General features: G+C 42.8%; 1 protein-coding gene and 1 long non-coding RNA gene across 4 annotated transcripts in view; one reads left to right on the forward strand and one right to left on the reverse strand.

The window, feature by feature from the left end:
* Positions 1–15,991, forward strand: part of LOC126518564 (uncharacterized) — a 218,275-nt gene extending 202,284 nt beyond the window's left edge. For all 3 annotated transcript variants that reach the window (XM_050168340.2, XM_055065017.2, XM_055065016.2), the window contains one exon: positions 9,968–15,991. In XM_050168340.2, the coding sequence (XP_050024297.2) occupies positions 9,968–10,123 (156 nt within the window). In that variant the 3' untranslated portion in view covers positions 10,124–15,991. The remainder of the gene's footprint in view (positions 1–9,967) is intronic.
* Positions 2,783–5,875, reverse strand: LOC129381832 (uncharacterized). Its single transcript, XR_008609967.2, has 2 exons — positions 5,770–5,875; positions 2,783–4,545 (listed from the first exon to the last, which is right to left on the reverse strand). It is a non-coding gene; the product is annotated as an uncharacterized lncRNA (long non-coding RNA).
* Positions 15,992–19,188: the final 3,197 nt, after the last annotated feature.

Genomic DNA, 19,188 nt, shown 5'->3' on the forward strand with positions numbered 1-19,188 from the left:
CTCTGCTTTCAACAAATTTTATCATTCGACATTCGTATGACCTGTAACACTCCTACTCACTGATGGCGGCAAGGTATTTCAAATTTGTTTCTCTCGTCTGCCTATGCTGCTCTGCACACAACCTCGTTTTTGCCGAAACATTGAATCACCGCAGTCATTCGGTCACTGACGCCGTGACACTGTAATTCTAATAATTTCTAGAAGCTCATTGAAGAAATCTTTTATTCTGTCATATAGCCCAGCCGTTCTCTAATACCATAATTTACTAAGTCCACAATTTCATGAAAGAGGCTAACAGATGGAATAGCACACTGTGGTATAAAGTTTATAAACAGGGATAAGGTGCCTTAGAAAGGCTGGCCAGCGTTTCGATAGGAGGATCTATCTTCGTCAAAGGCGGCCTCATCATCCTCGGCATGTTAGTTTTAAAGGGTTAGTGCAGTGACGTCACGTGCTGTCGTTTGTCGGTGGCGGTTTGTTATAAAGGGAGAGACTTCAGAGATAATGAGCGCTGTCGCCTGACGTCTGTGAGCGTGGTTCCCAAGACGAGGGGACAAGAGCGGGAGAGTGGTGGGAAGGCGGGCAGAAAAAAAAGAAAAGGAGAGAAAAAAACGGGGGGGGGGACACCAAGAGGGGGAAAAAGAAAGAAAGAAAGAAAGAAGGGGGCATGGGAGGGCGTTGGGGAAGCGAGAGGTTAGGGAGAGTGCATCTCCACATTCCTTAACCACTTCCTTGGTGACTTGCCAAAAGCACTCCCGTCATTTGTACAAGATACGCCCAACCTGCTGAGAATTATGGAGGACAATAATGCTAAAGGCACATTACCCCACAACATAATTCTCGCAACACTAGACGTCACGGCCCTGTGCACCAACATTCCAATCCCTGATAGCCTATCTTCGATAAAACAAACGCTGTTTAAAACAATGCACGACACTCTACTAAAGTCTACTTGTCTCTCCTTGAATTAGTTCTAACACATAACTACTTCGAATTCGAGGAGAGTTACTACCTACAGATACATGGTACAAGCATGGGTACGCTTTTGCACGAACTTACGCGAACATATTTATGGGGATTCTAGAAACAGATTTCCTATCGGCGCTGCACCGACAAGCCCCACACATACCTACGATACGTAGACGACATATTCATAATATGGGGACATGGTCAAGACAGTCTAGATAAATATGTAGCATTTCTAAACTCTTTTCATCCATCAATAAAATTCACATCAAAATCCTCAACTGAGCGCATAAACATTCTGGACACAACAACATACATTGACAATGGGGCGCCAAAGATAACGCTGTATAGGAAACCTTTCGACAAAAAACAGTACCTAGAATATACGAGCCACCCTCCCAGACACTGCAAACAAGGCATCTTTATAGGCCAAGCCACACGACTAATTCGCATTTGCGTTGAAAACCAAGACTACATAGATAGACTCGATCACCTTAAAGAAACCCTATCAAACAGGAACCACCCAAACAGTGACCTTCAAAAAGCCTACACCGCTGCAACCAAGCTTGATCGAGCCGAGGTCCTCAAGCCCTGCCTGAGGATCACGAGAACTACAATGCCTCTTCTTACTACTAAATTCTCAAACGCACTTCCAAACGTGAATAACATCCTCAGTAAATACTGCCCAATTCTCACCAGCAACCAGAAACTTAATAAGATTTTTCCCGACCCGCCTAGAGTAGCCTACAGATGCAACACTAAATTTAAAGATATTCTTGTGCATGCCAAACTAAGGACAAAGGCGAAGTTGGGTTTCTGTGGCCGCCCCAGGTGCTCTATATGCAAGCATATTCAATCTACTACTACAGTAAAAAGTACAGCGTCGAATTACGCACACAAAGTAACTTCGGGTTTCATCTGCACATCAAGCAACGTAGTCTACCGTCTACAATGTGCCGCTTGAAGCAAACAATACATAGATGAAACTGGACAACAAATTCATACAAGACTCAACGGTCACCGCGCGGACACAAAACATAATTTACCGAAAGCAGTAGCCAGCCACTTTAATGAACATGGTCATATATTCGACAAAGCAAGGCTCTATATTCTACAAACAGATTTCCGTTCACCTCGCGAAAGGAAATGTACGGAATCATACCTCATACACAAGTTTAATTGCCTACACCTAACAGGAATTAATTTGGCACGTGGCGACTTAGAATCTTTAAAAACGGCAACTTAAATCTGAAATCCTCATTTCATCAACCAAGGCACAAAACGCATTATGCCACCAGCTAACCTTAAATCTTAACCTCACCTATTCCTCCATTTCGAAAATTTTTTCCTGCCTACTACTCAATTTAATATACTCTTTCATGTTTTTGCATTTATAACATCTGTACGACTCCCTTTTCCCATGTACTCCTGCCCTCGCCCGCATCTGCGCACGTCACCCTCCTATTTGTTGTTCCGGTTTCGGTCCCCCTCTCCTTTCCCTTCTTTTTGTCTGTTTTTTATTATATATTTTTTGAAACACCCCCACCAACACATACCAAAGCCCCAGACGTCAGTATACCTTTTTCGGCGCCTTAGCCACACAGGGTATCGCTATTTATGTATACCGCCGTAACGACACCTACGTTAAGCTACCGGGGCTAACGTCCCTTGAAAGACCATGCCGCTGCCTTCCAGTTGCCCCATACATTGCACCCGAGACTCCATGTCGCCATCTTAACTACTTCAAAATTACTCGACGCATTGCTGCTATGCTTCTAAAGTCACTCTTTCAACAATTTTTTTTTTTGGGGGGGGGGGGGGGGGGGGTCTTCTGTGTTACTCGCGCACTGACCGCCTGACCGGCTCTTTTAAAGCCACAAGAACATGCCGCCAACGACACTCTTGAATGCTTCCTTACCTCTCGCTTCCCCAATGCCCTCCCATGCCCCCCTTCTTTCTTTTTTTCCCTCTTGGTGCCCTCCCCCCCGTTTTTTTTCTCTCCTTTTCTTTCTTCTCATTTCTCCCCGCTTACCACCACTCTCCCGCTCTTGTCCCCTCGTCTTGGGAACCACGCTCACTGACGTCAGGCGACAGCGCTCATTATCTCTGAAGTCTCTCCCTTTCTAACAAACCGCCACCGACAAACGACTGCACGTGACGTCACTGCACTAACCCTTTAAAACTAACATGCCGAGGATGACGAGGCCGCCTTTGACGAAGAAAGATCCTCCTATCGAAACGTTGGCCAGCCTTTCTGAGGCACCTTATCCCTGTTTATAAACTTCATACCAAAGTCCCCAATGGTCATCTGGTTATTTCAGTTATTATTATATTGATCTTGTAGCCATGTATAAACACAGCAAAGAGAGAAAGAGAACTCAGCTAGAAATTTTCTCCTAGATGGGACACTGCACCCACCCGATTGTAGCGGAGGGAAAAAGAAATAAAAAAATTAAATTCTGTCACATTACCTACCATCACCACGATCTGACTAGGAGGCACTCTGTGGTGGGGGACTCCGCAGTAATTTTCACCACCTGGTGTTCTTTAACGCGCACCTAAATCTAAGTACACATGCGCTTTCTCATTTCAACCCCTTCAAAATGCCCGTGTCCTTTTCCCTTTGCCCTTTTCGAACCCGTGTCCTCGATCTCAGCAGCGCAACGACTCGAGCCATTGGCTACCGCGCCGGGTAAAGGAAAAAAAAAAAAAAAACTGCAAGGAGATAACGAAAAGAAAAAAAAAAAACGAATAACACATACCATATCACACACAGAGTACGGACATTACTGACGAGGATCTTGTCCAGGGGTTGAAAAGAATTTAGGACAACTTTGTGAGCCTCATAACGAGTTAAAGCACGACCATTAGAAAACAAGAAATTGTTAAACACAAAGAATCATACAATGAGCTATTCAAATAAGCTGCTTTCTGTAGGCAAAACTATCGCATTTGTTAGAGGTGCCCCCTCAGTGGGTTTCGGCATTGAAAAAAAAAAAGGCTTAGTACGTAGGCCACGCGGTCACGATCCTGTTTGCTAAACATTACACGTCATATGCATGTTGCGAGAACAACTGAAAATTCAAACGAAAGCCCGTGTGCCCAGAATCACACAGTAGCCAGACTCCCCATAGAGAAAGAAATGTCAACAAGAGCGGTCACTCCCATATAGCCCAGGGGCCGAATTGACTGTAGCGAACCAAGCGGATGGCATTAACACCTTCCGGTTTCGCTTTTGGGCGCGCGCGTTGTGAACGCCAGTTGGTACACGCCACGCCGGCTCCGCTGATCGGCGCGGCAGTATTTTTTTTTCCGCTTCTACTGCTGAACCACGGGGGCCTTGGCGTAGAATCGTTTTATTATTTAGTAAAAATGATTGCGAACGACCTTTACAAGCCTCCACCGAATCTGTGTCACGTACACTTTCATATGGAAAACGAAAGACGCCTTCTGAAACGATGAAATGCCTATTTTGCTCTATATAAATGCTCGTTCCGGGCTTCTTGTGCATTCATCCAAAGTTGTGGCACCAGGTAAGCAGCCTTCGTTGCCGTACGAAGCTCCACCGGATGCCATCAGCTGAAAAAAGAAAGTAAATTACAAGCGTGTATCATTTTGGTATATTGACTTAACAGGAATATTGCGTGTAGAAGCGAAACGTGCGTAAGAGGTGAATGAACGGCATTACAGATAAATTCATTTTTACATACATTTCGCAGCAAGTAGACTCCTCCCAAACAATGCCATAAAATCTGAAGGAAACATCCGATTATCAAGCATCCCTCCCTTCCCGTGCATTATTTCGTGCACCTTAAGAACACAAATACACGGGTGACTGCACGTTTCCAAAACAACTTGGCCTCAGTCGGCGCGATGATACGTCAAGTACACAGAGGTGGCTACAGCATAGGCTCTCAGCCAGACCATGTTACACGCGCGCAGAATGCCTTGTAGTCGCACTCAAGACAGATTCGTGGGTGCAAAGCCTGTTTTCAGTCGCTCAGAAGAGAGAATTGTCAAGTTCTTGAGCTCCTCGGCGTTATCTTCTACGCGTCCTGCCGGCGCAAGCAACACACTCCCGTGTTATCACTCTCGGAAATCGCTGGTCGCGTTTTCGACAAGTGTGAGTACCGAAATAAGGCATATGTTGTTGCAGGGCCATAAAAAGCGTCACAAACTTATCCCACTAAAATTCAGTACACGCAAAACTAATTCACCACAGCCGGCGTGCTTTTATGCTAACAGCTTCACAACCCCAGGCGCGGCGAGCATGCCTCTAAGGTATCCCAAAAAGTTCCGAAGTAATTACAATAATTTTTGGGGTCAGAGAACGCGTCAAGAACTTCTCCCAGTAAGATTCAGTACACGCGAAACTAACTACGGCACACAGCCGCGCTGCTTTTCGCTACCTGCGTCACTACGCCGAGCGCGGTCACTGTGCTTGAAAAGTACCCCAAAAAGTAGAGACATTAGTTACAATAATCCCTGTGGTCAGAGAAAGTGCCAAAATTTGTCCCGGTAAGATTCAGTACACGTGAAACTGCCTCACACGTTCGAGGTGCTTTTCGTCACAAAGCCAGGTGCGGCGTGCGTGCCCAAAAACAACCGAAATAAGTTGTAATATTGCTTGGGCTCATAGAAAGCGTCGCAAACATCTCCCAGTACGAGCAATTAACTCAAGTTAGCTAGCTCTGGACGGCGCAGCTGTTTTTCGATAACTGCGTCACTATATAGGTTCAGTTTTGTGCAGTAAGCCTAAGTGTGCTTGAACTGCGCCGCAGAACGTCAAGCAAAATTCCTCACCTTGCCGTAGTCCAGTAGTGCAGCGGTGCCGTGCCGAAATGCAGACGGAACGCAAGAAAACGCCGGGAGCCCGACAAACGGCCCAGGCTACATCCGTAACAGACGAGTCGCCGAGCAGGCGAGCTTCACATGCGCAGCCGGTCTCGCTCGCTTCGGCAGGGTTGCCAGATCGCTCCAAACACAGGTAGCCAAATTAGCATCCGTAGTAGCCCAAATGTAGCCAAAAGCGAAACTTTTGGGTAGCCCAAAAGCGTTGTCTTTTTGTGAAGTCATTTCTTAAACATACTGAATTAATTTTTGGCAAGAATACCTACATATTAGTTTTCCCACGCTTGACCACGCATGACTTCCGCGCGCATCGTCACGGTGGCCATGCGGCACGGAAAACAGATACTGCAGAAGCGCTAGAAGTGCAGAAACGCTGGCATTCAGGCAAATTCATGATAAGACAAATGCGTTCTTCATTGCAAATGCACTGTTTTATTTTTCCCAGAGCACCAAGAAATCACCAAAAGAACAATACGCAAATACCACCGCGCACTAAACACGCTAAGCAATGGCATGCATTCAGGCGTTCAGTATTACTACTTTACAGCTCATGATAATTTCGCTTAACACCACACAATGCACTAAACGAAAAACTACAAAAAATTGCAAGACAAAGTCTAACACAATAGTTGGCGGTTGGTACAGAATCTCGTACGATATATAGACATAAAAAAGTATGCTGTGGTTAATCATCACGTACTTGTTGCGAAGTGGAACTGCTTTTTCCATACGAAATGTCGGCTGGAACGGGCCAAAAATTCTTGGCCTGGTTTAAAATCCTTGTAGTAGCCTCCGTTCCTGCCAGGCCAAACTTCAGGTGGAAGAGCGCTACCAATGTCTCGTTCGACATTCTATTTCGAAGGCCGGTTTTAATGAGCGTGACCTGGCTGAACACTCGTTCGACGGCGGCATTTGATACGGATAGTGATAGCAAAGACAGGAGGAGGGTTTGGAGTTTTGTAGGGAACGGATGGCTGTGGTGGCTGGGGGGCAACGGAAGAGGATATGTTATACGTTGGCGTTGGAGCAGGGGCAATTTGGGCAGGAAGGGTCCGCGCGAATTGCCACGTAGGCGCCCTGCGGCAGGCAGAAAATTAGGCGAATTTCGGTTAGGTTCAGCTCGGTGTTCTACCTCCGTTCTGGCGCGAAGGTCACCCGCGGCGCACCGTCAACGGGAGCTGAAGGCATCTCATGCTTAAAACATAGGACGCCGAAAGCTCACATGTGGAGACAGCAACAGTCTATCTTCGCTGACCCGCCGTGGTTGCTCAGTGGCCATGGTGTTGGGCTGCTGAGCACGAGGTCGCGGGATCGAATCCCGGCCACGGCGGCCGCATTTCGATGGGGGCGAAATGCGAAAACACCCGTGTACTTAGATTTAGGTGCACGTTTAAGATCCCCAGGTGGTCGAAATTTCCGGAGTCCTCCACTACGGCGTGCCTCATAATCAGAAAGTGGTTTTGGCACGTTAAACCCCATAATTTAATTTTTTTTTCTATCTTCGCTGGCGCGTTTCCCGAGGCCAACTTTCTTAATTAAGATTATCAAAAGGACGCGATTCTTGACTTTTTCACATGCATATGTGTTCTCTAGAACTTGCGTAGAACTATAGAACTCTCTAGAACTCGCATAGAACTTGCGAATCTTTATTTTTTTAGCAGACGCGCTCATTTTCTTTAACCTGGTGTCGTCTGCATTTTGATTCCAGCGTGCTTTTCATTGCTGCTTACGTATTTTTACTTTTTTACACAGGAAAAATATGTAGCCCAAAAATAGCCACATAGCCAAAAGGAAGATTCTGACGCCAACTCGGACAAAAAGTAGCCCAATTTACCTATTAATAGACCAATCTGGCAACCCTGCCGCTTCGGTGGCATGTCTGGCGATATGACGCATGCATATGGCGCGTCTGGCGTGCCGCTAGCTTGTTGCTAGGTGACGCAAGAAAATAAGTCGCGAAGTACAAGTTCATTTATACGCAAAACTTTTTAGTGTTAGCGGGAAAGAATAAAAAAATAAAACGTTGTCTGTAAGTTCATTGCACATTCGTTTGTTCGAATGCTCGCGCCAAATAACGGATGGAGTTGACACTTGGCGTGACGTGTTTCCTGTTTCCAGTTTTTGCCGAGTGTCCCCTCTTGTTGAATTTGTTTCTCTATGGGCGCACCGCCAGCGAACATGACTTCGGCTACCATGTCACAACTCCCGCCTCCAATGTTAGAGATCTGGACGCGATGCAGCGCGTCCCAAAGAACAATCAGCAACACAAACTACAGCACTCCCGCGAACTGGAGAGAGCCCAAAAAATTGTTTTAGATTAGGATGCCCAGACACAACGCCAGGTGTACAAAAAGGATGCAAATGGAGTTTCCGTTCCGCCAACATTTTCTAATGTAGGTAAATGGAAAAATGGAATGTGGGCATAGGGCTCGAGACGTAAGTGCTACGTGGGATTTCGCGTGCTTTATTGAAGGTATAGGAGGAATCTCGCTTGCTAGGGGAAGCGAGGTTCTCTCTAAGCTTTTTTACCTAGCCTAGCTAGGGAGAGAACTCTTCGCACAATCGTCATGCAGCATCCATTTTCTTTCTATCTCCATTTTAATAAACCGGTTTGAAAAGTAAACAAACAAACTCGACATCTTTTTACAAATTCCTGCATATAATCAGCATTAAAATGCTGCGTGGTGAAGGGCCCTTTAAGACATGAAGGCACGCCGTCGGAGCTGCTTACGCACTGCTAGAAGCGTGGGGTATCAAACAAGAACTGAAGCGAAAGCGAAAAGAAAAAAAATGTTCTTACGTGAACTGCCGAGAACTTTACAATTTATTTTTTGCGCTCGGCAAAAAAGAAAAACCTCAGCAGATAAATGACACTAATTATAAACAGAAGTTGTGTAAAGCTATTTTGACAACCTTCAGAAGCCCTTAGGGGCTTGTTTTAACTAATTCTACTCTATACTTTGCCAACTCTTCACTATATCCATTGCAATTTCATTGCTATACCCGAGGCCTTTCCATTCCTTCACTACATCCGACATTAGCACTTCTGTACTCCCCATTATATCCGACACATGTTCCTGTATAGTTCGCGCACGCCAGTGTCTGGCTCTTCGGCTGAGTACTCTCGCCCACGACCTAGTTGTACGGCTGTTTTGGGGCTCTGACGCGGGCTGTGTGGCTGGCTGCTCTGCGGTTTGACACTGAATACCGGCCATGCCGCTGCCACACGCGAAACTCCATTTAACAGCTTTACTATAAAAAAGAGTGGGCAAAGCTTTGGCTGTTATGATGCAGTTATTGATTCTTGGTAATAAGAGCTCGTTAAATGTTAGAGAGCGTTTTATAATATAATGAGGTAAGCACACTGTGAACATCACAGTTGGTGCAATGCTCACACAGCCGTCTCCTATATATTAAAGTTATTTGCAATAACTGTTATACATATGTATGCATGTTGCACAATTCCTTGTGGATGTAGCATAGAAGCAATTACAGCGTGCTAAAAGTAATAACAAAGGTTACGGCACAAGTGAAAAACGTAGACAGCGATCGCAGTAGAAACTTGTTTTTTTTGGTCCACAGTTTTTTTTTTTGTGGTTAGCCTTCAGTTCATTCGCTTTTGAGTTCAATATAAGCCATAGTAGGTCAGCAAAAGTGGAGTCAATCTCAGTCTATTTAAATGATAAATAAAATAAATATCTTGACGTCACTAAGCCGCACGTCAGGCTAATGGAGACGCTGTAGTAAAGAGCTCCGGATTAATTTTGAACACCCAGGATTCTTTAACCCGGCCCAAAGCGTGGTACGTGAGCGATTCTGCGTTCTGCCTCGTTGGTATGCAGCTGCTGCTGATGGCGACCTAACCTAGTGCTTAGCTCCAGAATGTCATTATCACTGAGCCATTGTGGCAGGTATTTAAATGATGAATGAGGCATACTAACGCGAACCAATTTTTAAAATTCCTGGAAATATATCTGTATATGGGCAATAAATGTTTGAGCTCGTTGAATCTGTGTGATTGGGCTGTGATAGTCCAGGTGCAAGGTGGATTGAAGTTGTGACATCACAGGAAAGCTGGTCTGCTTGGTGGGAGCATGCCAAGTGCCAACTTAACCGCAATGTGTCATCTTTTGCTGTGCATTCATTACAGGTGCTGCAAGGGCTACTCGACATCGGAGACGAGATACTTGAAGTAAATGGCACCGATGTTCGTGATGCGGATATCATGACGGTGAACTCGCTGATGACCAACCAAAGCACATTACTTCTCACCGTGCTGCCTTACATCTGCCGAAAAGACATTTGATGCAAGACTGGCTATGAACATCCCACCAAACAAGTGTCGGCTGTGCACCATCTCATGACAAGTCAGCTGCTCCTCTGAAGTGAGGAACTCTGTCATCTGCAGTGTCACCTATGGGGGCAAGCTTGTAAGATAAATATTCAGGCAATACTGATTCCTCAAATGCAGCTGCAAAATACTTTCCACACTTCCTTGAATTGTGATTACACAGATGTTATACATTCCATTTATTGCCTTGTCAATCTTCTGTAAGACAGTTCTTTTGATTGTCCTGGCCTATCCTGCAAACATGTGATATGAGGCCGCACACTATGCAAATTGTTTGTTTTATATCTCCATTTGAAAAGCGTACCTCATCAATGTTCTCAGTGTTTGAATCCTTGTATTTTCATGTGTACAGCACTTGTTCATTGAAGAACACAATGACTTTAAAACACCTTCACAGTATTGTACCATTTTCCGTAAGCATATTTTAGATGTCAAAGTACCTATCACAAGTGCCTGATGGTTGTTCCATCACGTTATTGAATGTTATTCTCCTGTTTCATTACACTTTTCTGAATGTTTTCATGTTGTATAAAGCATATTTATTGCATGTTTACACTCGGAACATATTTCATGATTGTTTTAAACACAGCAATATAGACACAATGAAAAGTGCAGGCAAGCGACTAACACAACTTGCTTATCCTTAAACCATAAGCATTTGTCAAAACATATGTAGTGAGAACACAGTTGTGAAAATCAAAATGACATTTTTATCCTTTAACTATCCCTTTTATAAATGGAGATTGACATCGTTGCTTTTTCATTCTGCCGACTTCAAATGGTTGCCTGCTGAGCTAGAAACTTAACTCGGCAACATTAGATTCCAGTGAGATGCTGAAACTCAGCTCACTTTTAGTCCATTAAGAGTGCTGTACTGAGAAGCCAATACAATCTGAAGATAAAAAGGAAAGTTTGCTCTCCATGTAAATGATCTAAAAGCATAGTGCACTATTTTATGTTAACTATAGATCAAGGCATGAGTCCCACATTACTAGAAAGTATGCGGAGTGTTGAAATGAATGTTGCAACGTGGAATGCTCAAGTCGAGGTTCCAGAAAAAAGTTTTGTTTTAGGCCAGGTTTTCATAATTACTGATAGTGAAAAACAAGGAAAATTTTAAGAAAAGTTAGAGAGGTCGCAGTTGAAATGAAACCAGCTTCAAGCTGTAGTTTCGATTTGATGCTTATTTTACAGGAAATTGCATTTTATGAAATGTAGTTCACATAAAAAGAGGCATGAAATACCTCCACTAAAACTTTAGTGATACCAACCTACATCATTTCTATTGCAATATAAATTGCTTTATCATTTAAAGGTCACAGAAGTGTCCTTTCCGAAACATTTTTTCGTCTTACGAACAGCACAAAAAACACTGACAGAAAAGAAGACGACAGAACGGGCGCTGACTCGCAACTGAGAAGTTCATTGAAATTAACACATAATTTATAATCGTGTGACGTGCACCCCTGAAATGTTATACAAGAACATGCATGATACGTAATCAGGAGCATGCTCGCATAGCCCAGATGTCAACATTATGAGTGCATGATTATGCGTAATCTCTGTTTTTTGAAGAAAATTTAATTCACTCTGTGATAACGACACTGAAGGGTGACTAATGGCCACATCTTCTGCTTTACAAATACGGAACGCTTCTACTATTTTCCTTATAATTTGTTTACTATCACGGTGAATGATTATGCATTGCTCAAGCAGGGTGTGCAGCCGCATGTGCGCAATGTGCTCAGATCTTCAACAGCCTTTCATTCATGCTGGTCCTTTCATGCTCTATCAAGGGAACATTAACGCAGTGCCCCGTCTACCCAATATCACACTTCTGCACGATAATGACAACTGGTACACCACACCCATTCTACAGGGACCGAATGTGGACTTATGCTTAACGCTGCACTTGTTGGAAGACAAATCTTTTTCTCAGATTTTTGCTAAACAGGAGCACAAATATTGCTCATTTGCTTTGGTGCCGTAAAAACAACGTCGACCACTTTCCTTTTCGCCATGCCCTTTAGGCCATGTGACATACGATGCACATATGGCATGACAGCCTGATGCTGTTGTGTATTATCCAAAGCAGCATAATCCAGGATTGTGTGATGCGTTTAGTATAGACATTCTTGAGCTTTATTATTCAATGCCCCAAGCTCAACTACCTGGTAGCATTAAGCCACATATAACAGAGGAAAACAATGAAGAATAGAGTGTTGCAAGGTGTGAATTGTCTGTTGAAAGCTTTCTGGAGCTGCTAACTTTCTGATTGGCATCAACAATAATAGTGCGGGAAAACGCAGGTTTAGCACAGTAAAATGAAGTTTGCATTTGATTGCGCATAGCACCGGCGGTCAGTAACATTATATTAAAGGTTTGTAGATAGGAAGTTGCAGAGTTGCTTTGACACCTAAGTGTGGAAAGTGTTTCGATAACTGAATGATTATCTTGTAGTAATGGAAAAGTGTGATGCCATTTGTAGGATGCATGATGTTCCGGAAATTTTCAAGGAAACTGGACGTTGCTTAAAGTACACTTGTGAAATGCCAAAAGTGGGTGTTATACAGTTTCTGGATTTGAAGTTGAAGATGAAATTCGACCAGCTTTGTTCGATGTATGCCCTTTGCTCACTAAACCACTCTTAGACCACACTTCGCCACACTCTAAGATCATGAAAGGGGGTATCGCAGTCTCGTGCCTAAAGGCGACGCTGTGTAAGTCACGCCCAGAGACCACTCAGGGCAGCTTCAACCAGCAAGCGGGTAGGCTGAAACATGCTGGCTACCTGGCATATTTGCTCACTCGTTCTTGCGAGATTATTTGTTGACTAAAAGAAGGCGGCAAAAGCCATATGTGCATCGTATGTCGCATGGCCTAAAAAGCGGGGCAGAAAGGAAAGAGGTTGATGTGATTTCCCTCTACCAAAGAAAATGAGCGGCATTTTCGCTGCTGTTCAGCGGAAATCTGAGAAAAGGATTTGTCTTTGCAACAAGTGCGGCATTAAGCATAAGTCCACATTCGGTCCCTGTAGAGCGGGTGTGGTGTACCAGTTGCCATTATTATGCAGAAGTGTGTATATAGGGTAGACAGGGCATTGAATTAACGTGCACTTGAAAGAGTATGAAAAGGCCAGCAAGAATGATAGGTTGTTCCGCATCGGAGTGCATTGTGGAACATGTGGCTGGAAATCCTGGTTTGAGAAATGCACTGTGACTGACCGTCATAGTAGTCAACTCATAAGAGAAATAGCACAAGTGTTCTGTATTTGTAAAGCTAAAGATGTGTGCGTCAATCACCCTTCAGTGTCATTATCACAAAGTGAATTGAATTTTATTAAAAAAAAAACAGATTAGGCATAATCATGTGCACACAATGTTGATGTTTGGGCTGTATGAGCATGCTCCTGATTACATATCGCGCTTGTTCTTCTATGACGTTTTTGGAGTGCGTGTGAAATGATCGTGTATAAAATATGTGTTCATTTCAATAAACTTAGCAGTTGCGAGTCAGCGCCCGTCCTGTCATCTTCTTTGCTGAATGTTTTTTCTTTGCTCGCCCAAATGTCCGTTCACCTAAATTTCTGACACCACTGGCACCACTGAAGTTAGTTTCTTCGAAGTCTAGCTTCTCCTGAAAGGCCAGCAGTGAATAAAAAAACAGTTTAATGCATAGACAAATAAAGAAAGTCCCAACAGCGGTAGGCATCCTTTGATTTGAAATAACATGCCGAGAAATGATATCCTAATACCGGCGTCAATGTGAGATGATTGTAAATCAGAACAAATCTACATATATCGGTAGTTTTTGCTGATAAATCAAAATTTCTTCTTAGTTTCTTTCACCTCATATTTTGCACTTCGCAATTTACTAACTGCTGTAATTAACTTATATGTGATGCTAGCAGAATATTTCAGTGAATATAAAATCAATTCTCTTAATATAAAGCGTGCTTTAAATGTTTCTGCTAGCCACCATTCATGAGTTTGAGTTAATGGCAGTCTGTTACGAAGGTCAGAACAATCGTACCATTCTAGTGTATGTGATGAAATCTTTAAAAATGCACTAGTTTTTCCACACTACATATGCACTACTGTGAATAGAGGGTGTCTGCTTTGAACGTGGTCCGAGTCCGCAAGTTCTCCGTGTGGTACCTGTTAACAAATTTTCGCTTTGTATGCATTTGTTTACGCTATCTCTTGTTAGACTAGTGATATTTGTGTGCACCACAGCGAAGGCATGACTGTGAAAGATTTAATCATTGATTGAATTTGTTTTTGTCCATGGATGTTGTTGCAATAACTCTTGTGTGCCCTCTACGTTAAAAAATTTAAAGGACACACTGTACACGAAATGTTCTCTCCCAGTACTTTGTTGTTGGTCTTATGTGCCACCGCTAGTAATATTAACATGTACAAATGACGAAATGTAGTTCATTCTTTCTAGGTCTTTCGAGCTCCATCAGAGCTATGCACAGAAGCCCCTCTATCATGTTGAGCCACTTGTGGAGTTCTCTTTGAGGATGTTTTGACATGCAGTATGTAATCTGTTACGCGTGCTTATTGTGACGGAGTGTTGCAATCTGTATAGCTTTATCGTGTGTACCTGCTCGCTTGAGATTTTTTTGCGTGTGCGCTTCAATGTGGGCAGGCTGTCGATAGCTGTACTTTGCAATGTATACTTAAGACAGCCGCTAAAGGGGTAGATAATCTACTTGGCACTAACATGCTTTTTTTGCAGATTGGAAAATGTAAATGCTCTCATGGAAGCGGGGGGGGGGGGGGGGGGGGTCACTTTTCTGTAAATTTTCACCTAGTGGACTGTCCATTTCGACCGCTGCTGATTGGCTGGAGCTGAACCAGCCAGAAGGAACTTGACTGTTGGTGTCTGTTTCCTTCGAGCCAATCACCTTATAGCAGCAGCCAAAATGTGCACTCCACTAGGTGTACATTTACAGAATAACCATCTTCCATCCATTCCCCCCGCCCCACACCCTTGGTCTAGTGTACATTCTTTGGTTTGCAGGATATTCACAAACAATTGAAAAGAAGACATATGGAACAGCAACTAGCCAAGATGGAATTCTGTGCTCAGAATCACGTGGCCTCAAACCAGCTGGCAGTGTTTGATTGTGTTTTCTGATAGTCGGGAGAACATCGCACCTGCAAATTAAACGGGGGTTGTATGTGAAAAAATGTTTAACTGCAGGTCTGAAAAGAGCATTTATGTTAACATATAACTGGCGACCACACTGGTAGGGGCGTTTTTTAGCTCGCATATCATGAAACCGTGTAAAGCCAATGCAATCGGGAGATTAAATGGCAAACTTGGGTATGGTCAATGTGGGCAGGCTGTCGATACTTGTACTTTGCAATGTACACCTAAGGCAGCCGCTAAAGGGGTAGATAACCTACTTGACACTAACATGCTTTTTTGCATATTGGGAAATGTAAAGGCTCTCCTGGAATGCATTTGAAATATTAAACTACATTAAATGGTGAAAAAGGCAACTGGCATTCAACAGACTATATGCTGATCTCCGTTACTCAGACGTTGCATGCCTTGTCAAATGCGAAACCGTAGAGTTGAACGAAACAGTGCAAATGGTTTATTCCATTGATGTTTGTCCTTTACGTTGTGTCATAAGTTTAGAGCCACTATCAGTGGTAGTAGCTCATTTGACAATGAAACAAGGAATTGTTATTACTATGAGGGGCCATCACCATGTGCTTAAATGCGGCCTGCTATATTAATGTATATTTTATACCAGATGCATGAAATTTAATGTTTGAATAATAAAGCACCCTTCTGTAACAAAAATGTGTCATGTGTTATTCTAGGCACAGGTGTCGGTTGTGACAGTGAGTGCTCACGGATGAGATCTCTTCATGTTAAATTGACGGGGTGCACGTAAACATTAAGCGAATGTTTACTGTAATTTATACGGCCTGCAGGTAATATTACAAACCTTAATTCATGAAAATTTGGAATACTTTGCTATTGCCTTTCCGTCGAAACTGTTTTCTTTGCACCCACCGTGGTTGCTCAGTGGCTATGGTGTTGGGCTGCTGAGCACGAGGTTGCGGGCTCGAATCCCGGCCACGGCGGCCGCATTTCGATGAGGGCGAAATGCGAAAACACCCGTGTGCTTAGATTTAGGTCCATGTTAAAGAACCCCAGGTGGTCGAAATTTCCGGAGTCCCCCACTACGGCGTGCCTCATAATCAGAAAGTGGTTTTGGCTCGTAAAACCCCATAATTTAGTTTTTTTTTTTTTTTTGAAGCAGACATTTTTAAGTGAAATTCATGCAGTCTCTATAGACCAGCATTCTCGGGAGACTGTGAACGTAGGTTTAATTCTATTAAACTGCTCTCGTCAGTCTAGAGTCACCTCAGTGAAAAGAATCTTAAATCTACCTGACTTTCCTCTATGTCGCCAATTTGCACGTCTCGCTCAAAATCACATTGATTATTGCAATCCTATCTCGAAAGAGTTATTGTATCTCCTTGCTACATTTCTCTAGCTCACCACCGTTACGAATTACGTTTGCGAACGTCACACCAATTTTTGTCATGAAACTTTTTTGCCGAGAACCAGCACCGCATAGAACCACCTTCCCGCCCCTGTCGCCGCCATCACTGACACAGAAAAATTCAAGATTGCTTCACTAGATACCTTGCGATTCTGTTTTTGTGTTCTCATGCATATTTTATGAATACAATAGAACTCATTTTTGTAGTGCCTTTGGACCCTGAAAATAAATAAATAAATAAATAAATAAATAAATAAATAAATAAATAAATAAATAAATAAATAAATAAATAAATAACGGATTTGCCCGTAACTTAGCTAGTACATTATTTTCTTTCATTGAGATAAGCAGAGGAGTTGTCGCCGTTTGCTGGCGACGGCTAAACCTTTTCGCTTGATTGATAATATAGGATAAAAAATGTTATTGCTTGCATCTCTTTCGAGTTCTCATTTGCAGCGAAATCCGTGGATGTCTGGTACAGACATGTTTTAAAGGCACGCATGAGACAATTACTCGGCACGCAGTAGTCAATCGTCATTGCAATGCTTGTGTGATTATCCAATATGGTTGTCTTACCCGACCAGTTCTCTGAAAAAGTAAAGGCACGAAATTCTTCTTTGTCTTTTCTTGCTCTCAAATGTTCTGCAAAATCAAAAATAGTTGACCTAGAACTTTTTTTCAATCGCGTAAGCTTGCCCTTCTCTGTGATTATATTAACAGAAACCTGTTATGAAAAGGACTCGGAAATTTATGCGCCACCACCGTATGCTCATTTCTTCGTGAAGCGAAACAACAAAAGAGGGGATGGTGTAACTATACTTAAGCGAAAATGCATCGATTGCCACCTTGAAAAAGAGTACGTATGTCTAACCGATGACTATGAAGCTGTAGTGGTCCGTGCAAATGACAACATGTTTGTTGGCTTGTATAGGCCGCCCGCTGGCAGTTATGACAATTTATTTAGTATTTTGAACGCTTATTATGTTTTACAACTGAGCAGAATCTCATACTTGTTGTCACAGGTGAATTTAATATTAATTTACTTTCACGTGATTCCAAGCAAATGACTTGTTATCGACTGTTAGTATGTATGGCTTTGATATCGTTCCGACAAGCGCAACGAGAATAACGGACACATCAGAGACTTTGTTAGATTTATTCATAACGAATACCATGCTCGAAAAAACTACCGCTAGCACCATAGCTTGCGACATCAGGGATAACTTACCTGTTTTTCTAATTTTAGACACAGTTTGCCGTAAAAAAGCAAAACGTCAAGGCATTTATCAAGATATTTCGGATGCAAACTTGACGCGATTCAAAGAAGCCCTGCAGGATGTTACATGGGAGAGCATATATAACATCAAAGATTCAGACACGGCATATGACGAATTTCTAAATGTAGTGAAAAATGCTTATCCGCAAGCTTACCCACAACAATGGCTAAGCGGACACACAAAATAAGGCAACCTTGGGTAAGCAAGGATATATACGATAAAATTAAAACCAAAGAACAACTTTACGCTACTTTCTTAAAACCAAGGACCTAAATGTATTTGCTGAATTTAAGCTGCTTCGAAACAACGTTGTGAAGTTGCTCCGGAAAGCGAGGTCGGCGTATTACTCTAATCTCTTTTCAGATGACATTAAGCGTGCCGACCTCACCTGGAAAAAAATAAACACTGTGCTCGGGCGTAACCAAGAATCCAATGAATTTGAAACAATATGTTACGGTGACGATTATGTTTCTGGTTCTGCTTTATCCAATCTGTTCATAAATAACCAATTCACTTGTAAAGCAACACAACAACACAAAAGAATACGAAGACCTTGCACAAGCGCAAACACCATATTTTTTTACCCAACAGACGCTCAAGAGGTGGCTTCCGCAATAATCAACTTTAAAAACAGTAGCGTTTGTGACGTAGACAACCTGCAATTAGGACCATTAATGTATGTAGTGCGTGAGATAGCGCGTCCATTAACGCACATTTTTAATCTTATTCTCTCCACTGGTGTATTTTCAAAAACATGCAGATTGCAAAAGTAACTAATTTTAAGGGCAGTGACAGAAATGTATTGAAGAACTATAGACCCATACCGATTTTGCCCGTTTTTTCTAAAGCGATAGAAAAACTCTTGTATATAAGATTGTCTAACTATTTTTCTTAGCAATCATTGCTACACAATTTTCAGCATGGATTTCGTCAGCATTGTTCGACGGAAACTGCGCTGCTAAAGCAAAAGGAAATAATTTTTAAAACTGTTCAGACCGTAATTTAACACTGGCAGTATACGTAGATTTATCTAAAGCCTTTGATTCATTACATCATGAAGTACTACTTGATAAATTGCAGTCATACGGTGGACAGGGCATTGCATATGACCTCCTAACTTCTTACTAAAGGCATCGTAAGCAATACGCATCAGTGGGAACATCTTCAGATATTAAATGCATAAAGATGGGAGTACCTCAAGGCAGTAT

This window comes from Dermacentor andersoni, chromosome 1, assembly GCF_023375885.2.
Source record: "Dermacentor andersoni chromosome 1, qqDerAnde1_hic_scaffold, whole genome shotgun sequence".
Lineage (NCBI taxonomy): Eukaryota > Metazoa > Arthropoda > Arachnida > Ixodida > Ixodidae > Dermacentor > Dermacentor andersoni.